The sequence below is a fragment of the Oryza glaberrima genome, chromosome 10 (assembly GCF_000147395.1).
Source record: "Oryza glaberrima chromosome 10, OglaRS2, whole genome shotgun sequence".
NCBI lineage: Eukaryota > Viridiplantae > Streptophyta > Magnoliopsida > Poales > Poaceae > Oryza > Oryza glaberrima.
Window position 1 is genome coordinate 7072084 of NC_068335.1, and position 9914 is coordinate 7081997.

At 41.6% G+C, this 9914-nt stretch overlaps 1 protein-coding gene across 2 annotated transcripts; it reads left to right on the top strand.

Moving 5' to 3' along the window:
• Nucleotides 1-1087: 1087 nt before the first annotated feature.
• Nucleotides 1088-5402, top strand: LOC127752952 (cytochrome P450 98A1-like). Of its 2 annotated transcripts, none has more exons than XM_052278401.1 (2): nucleotides 1088-1717; nucleotides 4102-5402. In XM_052278401.1, the coding sequence occupies exons 1-2, from the start codon at nucleotides 1222-1224 to the stop codon at nucleotides 5145-5147; spliced, it is 1542 nt and encodes a 513-aa protein (XP_052134361.1). In that variant the 5' UTR covers nucleotides 1088-1221; the 3' UTR covers nucleotides 5148-5402. The 2 variants fall into 2 exon arrangements, with proteins under 2 accessions (XP_052134361.1, XP_052134362.1); XM_052278402.1 differs by having other exon boundaries at nucleotides 1246-1596.
• Nucleotides 5403-9914: the final 4512 nt, after the last annotated feature.

Here is a 9914-nt window from a genome sequence, read left to right on the forward strand (position 1 = left end):
TCGGCGCGTGGCAAAGTCGGACGCCAGGGCGGCGTGCGCAAAGGGGAAGAAAAGGCAAAGTGAATCATGGTTTTGAGTGGATTGTGGTCCCCAAGGATCAAACCTAAACTTTGCAAAGGATTGCATGGATGTTGGGCTACTCTAGTTGGGCTAGACATTTCATCGAGCACCTTGAGTGTGATGAACAGTGTTTTTCAGAATTTTTGAATATTTTCCCTAGAAAAGAATGAATTTAATCTATGAATTTGAAAGGGTTTCACTAGGGTTTGAAGTATAGCAAATCCTCACTAATAAAAGAGTAAACTAAGGAAATAATCTAAAGTTTGAAATTTGAGAGAATTTGCTCAAATTCACTAAGGTTTGGAATAAAGGAAATAATTAGGGTAAATTAATAGGGTTCTAAACAAGTAACACTTAAACCAATTAAGAATCAAATAGATTTTTAAATTACACTAATCTAGTCAAAAGCCAGCATGATGCAGTCAAATTTTAATTTAAAATTTGAGGATGTTACAACTCCGCACACGAAAATAAGTTTCGATCGCATGGAAAAATCGTTGTTGTAGTAGTGATCAAACCAGGGCTCCCTAAGCCACCGAATGTTTATCCCAATGTCCAAAGCCAGCTGGCAGCTGCACTACTACTGCTGCATGCGTTGGCTACCTGCTTCGCTTTGGGAAAGTATTTTCTACACCTGATATCATGTCACCTAGATGTATACATATAGATTATATAGTTATATAAAAAGGTTTTAAAATTTAGCAAGATGGATTATGATAATATAAAGCACTATACAGTCGTGTAAGTTAAAATTCGATTATTATGATACGAAGCACTGTACAATTATGCAAGCAATTTTATCTACGTTGTGCAAGTAATATTCACGGTCTGATTTTATTATTTTTGTTTCGTGAGTTGTAGATCAAATTTAATCATATATGTTTGTCTATATACTTTTAGCATACCAACAGATGTTACCTTTTTTGAAGTTTTTTATAACTACATTTAAGTCATCTAAAAATATATAATGGGCACCATGATATGTAGTTGAAAAAAACCCTATCCGCCCTCTACTTCTACTTTGCTGCTTTCTTGTTCTTTCTTTTTTTTTTCCTCAATTATTCCGAGGCATTACTGTGCTCTCTTGCTCTACATAAGCCCTCCAAGCCTCCGGCTGATGAGTTCAAGAACCACTGTGCCAACGTACATACACCAACAGGCATGGACACCCCGGCGTTGCTCCCGTTGGCGCTTGCTCTCGTTGCCATTCCAATCGCCATCCTCCTCTTCAACCGGATCCGCCGCGGCAGGCTGCCCCCCGGGCCCCGGGCGTGGCCGGTGGTGGGCAACCTGTTCGACATCCATCCAGTGCGGTGCCGATGCTTCATGGAGTGGGCGGGGAAGTACGGGCCCATCATGACGGTGTGGCTGGGCACGTCGCCGACGGTGGTGGTGTCGACGTCGGAGCTAGCCAGGGAGGTGCTCAAGAACAACGACCAGCAGCTCGCGGACCGCCCGCGGAACCGCTCGTCGGAGCGGTTCAGCCGCGGCGGCGTGGACCTCATCTGGGCAGACTACGGTCCGCACTACATCAAGGTGCGTAAGCTGTGCAACCTGGAGCTCTTTGCGCCGCGTCGGATGGAGGCTCTCAGGCCCATCCGTGAGGACGAGGTCACTGCCATGGTAGAGTCCATCTACAGAGCCATCACTGCTCCTGGTAGGTATTAATGTATTATAGTACGAATTTAATGTGTTTTGCACGCAACATCATGCGCCTAACAAACGCCACTATTAGATTGATTGAAAATTAACAACATGCGTCTGACAAAAGCAACATTATGTGTCTCACAAACGCCATTATTGATAATTGCACGGCAAGAATCCGTATAAAATATTTGTTTACATATATTTTTCTTTAAAATTTGTTCAATACCCATATCGCCATTTTTAAAAGATAGAATTTTATTATTACGAAGTTTCTAATTTTATAATTTTTAAAATTCACATCAGCCACCACTCCTTTTTTTTTTCTTGCCCGACCCGCCTTGGCTTTTATTAAACTTTAAAAATCAGGACATGTAGTTTTTCCAGTTCATTCTCTTATCAAATTTTGTTTTTTAGTTTCGAAAGCCAATCAAAGGCAGGTCCTGGTTCTATAATTTAGAAGCTCAGTTAAATGTCAGCATTTTACTCCAGTCTGCCCACTTTCAAACTCTTTATTGTCATTTGGATTTATAAAATGGAACTTGATTATCGTTGGCTTTTCTTTTTTTTTCCTTTTACTTTATAGAAGACCCATCAACCATCACCACCGTGTTTCTTTACGACCTACCCGCTGGCTGTCCTTTTCATTATCATTGGGATTCCTACTCCTTTATTAAGAGTTTTGATTTATATTTTTAATATCTTGCTTTATGGTTTGTCTTTATGGACCCACCCTATCTTTATGGTTTGTCTGTTGTCCCTCTTATATCTATGGTCACTGTTGTTCCTCTTATATCTACGGTCACTATTGTCCCTCTTATATTTATGGTCACTAGCCACCATTATGTTTTAGATATCGTGGTATTTCAAATGTCTTATCTGTTATTTATAAATTGTATTCCTACTTAACCCTCATTTTAGTTTTTCTAATTTCATAATTTAATTTATTTTTATTTCTAACTTTAGTTAATTTTGTAGTGTATGCTCTATGAATTGTTCTTTCAATATTCCTTCTTCTATTTTAAATTTAAGTTATTTATAAATTATTTTCTTGCTCGAAATCTAATTTTTATTTTTCTAATTTCAGAATTTATTAAATTTTTTATTCTGGTTTTTAATTAATCTCGTGCTATGTTTTAGATAACATCTTTTAATAGGTTTTATTTTTATGCCAAATTTAGTTATTGATAAATTGTATACATGAACTCATATTTTTATTTTTATAAGTTCGAAATTTATTTATTTATTAATTTAAATTTTAATTAATCTCGTATTGTGTACTACATTGTCTATTCTTTTCATGTTCCTCATTTTTTATTTCATGTTTCAGTAATTTATATATTAGATTCAGACCTTAACTCTTATTTTTATTTATGTAGTTTCTGAATTTATTTTATTCTTTATTCTGAATTTTAATTATTCTCTAGTTGTGTTCTATATGTACTCTTATTTTAATTTTACTTATTTATCATTCAGAATTTATGTAATTTCTGAATTTATTTTGTTATTTATTTTGAATTTTCATTATTCTTTAGTTTTGTTCTATATGACCTCTTATTTCAGTATTTCTTATTATTATTCTAAATATTAGGTATTTTTAAATATATTTCTACTGAAAATCTTATATGGACTTTTATTTTAATATTGCTTGGTATTATTCCAACTTAGAAACTACTATTCGAGGGCCAGTGCGCTGTGAGCCATGTAGCACGCCTTCAAGTGCTAAGAAATCTTAGATCGGAAGCCAAGTAGGACCTCAATATGTTCATTGCGAACACCACAGTTCATGGAACATGTGCAGTGAAAATAACTAACTAGTTAATTTATCTCCATTACACCTTGCATTGTGAGAATTAATATTAGTTACATGTATTTCAGATAATAATAGCTACTACATCCGTTTCATATTATATAAGTCGTTTTAACTTTATTATTAGTCAAAATTCTTTGAGTTTTGACTAAGTTTCTAGAAATATAAAATAAAAGTTTAAAACAGATCAAACATATTATCAAAATATGTTAAATATCGGTATGAAATTAATTTGTTGTTGTAGATGTTGCTAAATTTGTTGGGTTTAGTCCCACATCAGTAACTGATGATGGGAGAGCACGAATTAAAAGGTGAGGGTAGTCCTCGTTCATCAGACTAGTCTTTTGGGCTGCGTAGACCCATGACTTCAAGTTGTGGCTCCGGTTGAGTCTGTGGTAGAGGATGCCCAAAGTAACCTTGGTGACCCACGGTAGGTTGACTGGGCTGCGCACTCTAACAAAATTTTTATGTAAATTTGGTCAAACATAAATAAGTTTGGTTAGGAAAAAGATCAAAGAGACATACCATATGAAATGAAGGGAGTAACGAATACTAAAAGATACTGCTTTTTTTACCTTATCCTGAAGGTGAAGAAGGGAAGCCCATGGTGATGCGGAAGCACCTGTCAATGGTGGCCTTTAACAACATCACGCGGCTGACCTTCGGGAAGCGGTTCATAGATGCCGCTGGCGAGTTGGACGAGCAAGGGAGCGAGCTGAAGGCGATTGTGAACAACGGGATCAAGATCGGCGCGTCACTGACCATCGCAGAGCACATCCGGGTGCTGCGGTGGCTGAACCCGGTGGACGAGGAGCTCTATAACGCCCACAGCGCAAGGCGAGACCGCTTCACCAGGCGGATCATGGACGAGCATGCCCGTGAGCTCGAGCGTCACGGTGCCAAACAGCACTTCGTCGACGCCCTTTTCACCCTCAGGGACAAGTACGACCTCAGCGACGACACCGTCATCGGCCTCCTCTGGGATATGATTACCGCCGGCACGGACACGACGGTGATAACGGTGGAGTGGGCGATGGCGGAGCTGGTGAGGAATCCAAGGGTGCAGATGAAGGCGCAAGAGGAGCTGGACCGCGTCATCGGCCACGGTCGCGTCATGTTGGAGGCAGACATCCCGAACTTGCCCTACCTGCAGGCCGTCGTGAAGGAGTCGTTCCGGCTGCACCCACCGACGCCGCTGATGCTCCCGCACAAGGCCAGCACCAGCGTCAAGATCGCCGGCTACGATGTCCCAAAGGACGCCAGCGTCGTCGTCAACGTGTGGGCCGTAGCACGTGACCCCGGTGTCTGGGACAACCCGCTCGAGTACCGGCCGGAGCGGTTCCTCGAAGAGAGCATTGACATCAAGGGCAGCGACTACCGCGTCCTCCCCTTCGGCGCTGGCCGTCGGGTGTGCCCCGGCGCGCAGCTCGGGATCAGCCTCGTAGCATCCATGATCGGCCACCTGCTGCACCAGTTCACATGGGCGCTGCCAGACGGGACACGGCCGGAGGACCTCGACATGATGGAGTCCCCAGGGCTCGTCACCTTCATGGCAACGCCGTTGCAGGTTGTTGCCATGCCACGCCTCGACAAGGAGGAGCTGTTCAAGCGAGTGCCAGTCGACATGTCCTGATCGACCTGCCGATCATTCCCAAATACAAGGGGCAGAACAAGGTCCTGGATAAACCTAGGTCCGTTCAGCATATGAATCGACATCCAAGGACATTGTTAATGTTTTGTTGGGCATGGTAGCACGCCAGCACTTACCTTATGCTCGCCAGACAAACCTTCAGAGGGAAAAACTATATTGGCCACTATAGGAAATCAGGTAGGTACTCACGCTCTGTTTTAAAGGTGTCACCTGTTAATCCATCTACTTCCTTAGTAACTTTGATCATAAATTTCTTTAAACTCGTATTAGTGTTAAAGTTCGATTTATGCCCCTCAATGATGGCAAAATTTCAAATTGCCCCACTCAACTTACCAGGATACACCCTAACTATGTAAATCGGATTAAATACCTCCTCGGTCCAGTAAATGCATGTACAATAAGGAAGTTTTGCTGGCAACGGTGTATACATCCTTGCAAAAGTGATGAGGTGGCAGCAAACTAAGCGAAGAAATTAAAGAGAACAAGCGGGTGACTATATAAGAACAGGTATAATAACAGACTACAAATCAGCTACAAATCAGCTACAAACACATGTGAAGGAGATAACATAGGAGAGAGAGGAGAAACGAGCTACAGATTTGTAGCTAGCCAGCTGCAGCACGGACTTCAAGATGTTGTGTGTATGACAGGTGAGGCCAATTATTAATTATATGTAGTACTAGCCGCTAACCTGTGCATTGCACAGGCTATTATTAATGCACCATAAATTTTAAATTTTAGCCATATATTGGATATCTTATAAATTGCAAATACTTGGTAGAAAAGGTACTTCTCATGGATGGCTACTTGCTGATATTAATTTCTTACAAAATTACTTAGTTGAAAGTTGTTAACGACCAAATTTGGTAAGACATGAACCAGGTTCGGCATCGGGATCGAAGCGAATTTGGTAGAGAGTTAGATTCGAAGAATAGCATGCACATCGGCTGCGAAGGTATCGGCTGGAGTCTGAATCGGCTGAGGATGATCGGACGAAGGACAACCAATACAGCCGATGGGGTTGATACAGCCGATACAGCCGATGGGGTTGATGCAGCCGATTCCAGTGGCGATGGTTTCGGGGCTGTTTATAGAATCTATCAACGTGCTTCATAAGGATTGCCACGATGGAGATAAAGCTCTTGGAAAGGCAATTGTATCTATTAATTAGGATGTTTTGTATAATTTCCTTAGAGATATGTTTGGGCAAAAGTCTGCCGCAAAGAGTTACGGTATCTTAGAGTTTGTTAGAGATAAGAGTCGAATCCGACAAGGACATATTTTGTAATCTCGGGTATAAATAGAACCCGAACTCATGGAATCAATGAACACACGTTCAATAACAATTTCGGCGCATCGCCACCCTTTTTACTTTCGTTCTATTTCAACGAGTTCTTGCTTTCGGGTTGAGCTGCACCGATTCGATCTTCAACTAGAGGTAAACTTGTCATGGCGGCTTGCGTTCTCGGGATTACTGCTTCCATCTTTATGACACTCTAATCTTGTTGATGTAATTCGTCGAGTTATCATATACATGTTGCAATCTTTGTTAGTTGCATTATATAACTTGTTATCGGCTGGTTCTCATCGTCGGGAAGCGACTGATAGTGTTATGTTTCGTTATTAAGTTAGATTATATCGTGTATCCACCATCTCTTAGAGGTTTCATCATCCTGTATAGATCCCACAATTATCTTCATGCTTAATGCTGCATCGGTTGAGTTCGATCTATTGAGTTTTACTTATAATTGTGATATCTAGCCTGTTTTATGATTATCGAGAGAAATAGTATCGGAGTTTCGGCCGATCTTACCTGATTTAGCTACTTCATATTTCATATGCTTGATTGTTATGCGAGATCTGCCCTTTATAATAAGATCTTATTGCATTAAAATATATTAGGCTTCTTGTTTGATATATCTTGCTTGTTTTAATATCTTAGTATAAAGTAGTATCGGAGTATTAGCCGATACATGCTAGATCTATTTGATCGGCTATGCTATAAACCTCTATATAATTTTTGTTTTAATATATATTTCGACTTAAGTAATTTATACTGTCTCGGCATGATGACCGATCTATCCCAATCACTTGGTTTAAGAATGTATCGAAATAAAGATTATATGTTTTTTTAAATGAGTAAGTAAAGATTATATGTTGTTAATATCTACAGCCGATCGAGTAGATTTAGTTTTATTTTACTTATTCTGTAGGATCGAACACAAGAAACCAAACCTACCATAGGGGGGTGAATGGTAGGGAAAACCAAAAACCAAAAAACTTTTAGCGGAAATAAAAGTTACCCTCAAATCGATGGAAATCTCGACGTAGACCTGTCGCCGCCGGTCGGACCGCTCGCATGCCGCCAATTAGATCGCCTCTCTGGCGCCAGAACCCGAAGAAACACAAATCGAAGAACTCTCAAAGTAGATGACAACTTTATTGCTTCTCTCTGTGTTTACAAAGTGCAACAACAGCACTCCTTACAAAAATCTCGACTAAACTCGAAACCCTAGCTAAACTATCAACTTAATTGCTCTCAAAGCGATATAGGGAAGCCTCACACTCCCTCTCTATTTATACCACAGAAACCCCCTACTTAAAGTAGGAGTATAACCCCTAGTTCCACTAGGACTCTAACCTCAGTTACCAAATCAAATTTACAATTTCCAAATTGTAATCCTCTCTCCATCAAAACCAGCACCATCAGCTGCCGAAGTTCCAAACTGAACCGGACTCCAACTAGTCCCTCCAATCCGACGTCAACACGTCACATCTCCGTATAGCACACGGTCTTGGTTTCTTCCCAGGCCGAGCCAACCAGCAAGCAGCAAGCTGCACATGTACAGCACCGTACATGCAACACACACATGCATGCAACGGCATGCATATGCACCACGCTACAGTACCACGATTACTGTAGCAACCAAATACTCCTCCAAATATTATCACTCAATTTCCTTCGCGAACACCGACGCTTGCACGCACACCTCGTAAAGCCCGTTGCGAAGATCTCTCCCACACGGTGTCCATCTACCGTGTGCCATCTCGTATCCAACTTCGGCACCCGGTATCCTTGATCGTCTGGACCTCAACTCCTCCCTGAGTTTAGTCCCGATCCCCACCGTTGACTGAAGTTGACCTCTAAGAATCCTGACTCTAGTCACCTTCTCACATGGTATCCCGACCGCATTAGACCTCTGCTCCACCTTGAGCATTGTCCCGGTCCTCACCATTGACCAAGGCTGACCTCAAGTCACCTGCACACAATCAGACAAAACAACCGTTTCTGGGCACAGATATCACAACCTGACCCACATTAGTCACACGCACTCACACCAACATCCACACATCTTTTCAAACCAATTCATTGATAAAATCATTTGCACATCCAATTGTTCATCACAAATATTAATCATGACAATGATTTCACATATTCATGACTGCCAATCGATTCCAATATGACATCGGCTCGAAGATAAATGATATGTCATCGGCAACTAGCCGATCGGCTATCGTTTATAGATTTAACCATGGTTTTTCTTGTCTTCGTTCTTGTTGATTGCAGGATCAAATCAACTGGCATGCTCGCGAACCTAAAGGCGAGATTTTGGACCTGCACAAGAGTTAAGCAGATCTTCCAGGCCATTGTGTGTTTTTCGCATCAATAAAAGTACAAAATAGTACCTTGTTTCTTAATTATGAAATTAGAAATTATTAATGTCTTGAAAGAAACTAAAGACACTGTGGTAAGTGTATGGTACTTTGTAAGTATTTAAGAACTAAACGGTTGGTTAGATTAATAGCTCTAAATTCAAAGCTAATAATTGTAAAATGTGTAGTCTAAATTATGGCATTCACGGGCTCTATAAATAAGATCCAATATGACACATTCACGGCTCTATAAATAAGATACGACGCATTCACGGGTTCAATAATTTCAACTTCGAAAAGCTTCTTTCAAGATATGACATATTTACGGGCTCTATAAATTAGATCCAGTAAGTAATAAAAATATTAGAACTATACATCAGTACACGACAAAAGCCAACACATGAGATTACATCAAATCACAATGCTACAAAATTTCAATCTTTCATTTGGCGATGACAAATTAGCAATGATGTATAATGTATGTATTGGTGATTTGTTGCACTCACCCGAATAGATGTCATCAATCAGTGTAACAGTATTCAGACTTTGACCCCCGGGCCCCCGTCGGCGGTTGGCCCGTCCTCCTCGTCCTGTCGTACGTCCAGTACTCTAGGGTCTAGGGGCAGCCGGCCGGCGGCAAGCATCAAGGCACAAGCAGCAGCTGTAGCTGTGCAGCGCCTGGCCGCCCGCACCTGAGGGCTGAGGATGAGCACCTCCTCCATCCTCGTGCGGGTGCGGAACCAACCGTGGCGGCGCGCCGATCACTAGTATAAAATCCATTTTTCCGTGTGGTCCAAATCTATTTTTCCGTGCGCAGGTAGCACCCGTTTGCACTCAGGGGTCTGCAAAAATCAATATTTTCACGTGCGGGCAGCCCAACCGCACGAGATAATATATTATCCCGTGCGGTCGTGTTAAGTGCACCGCACGAGATAATCAATTATCCGGTGCAGTCAAGTTATACCGCCCGCACGCAGAAAAAAAATAAAATCAAAAGATAAAAAAAAACCGAACTCCAACCCTAGAATCGCCCACCGCCGCTCTCGAGCCCACCACTCCTGGCCGCCGCTGTTGCGCCCGCCCTGCACCGCCACC

Excerpts from the sequence above, each read along its gene's own strand:
- LOC127752952 (XM_052278401.1), top strand. The coding sequence starts at position 1,222 with ATGGACACCCCGGCGTTGCTCCCGTTGGCGCTTGCTCTCGTTGCCATT. Across the intron at positions 1,718-4,101 it reads CAGAGCCATCACTGCTCCTG|GTGAAGAAGGGAAGCCCATG; the intron begins GTAGGTATTAAT and ends CTTATCCTGAAG.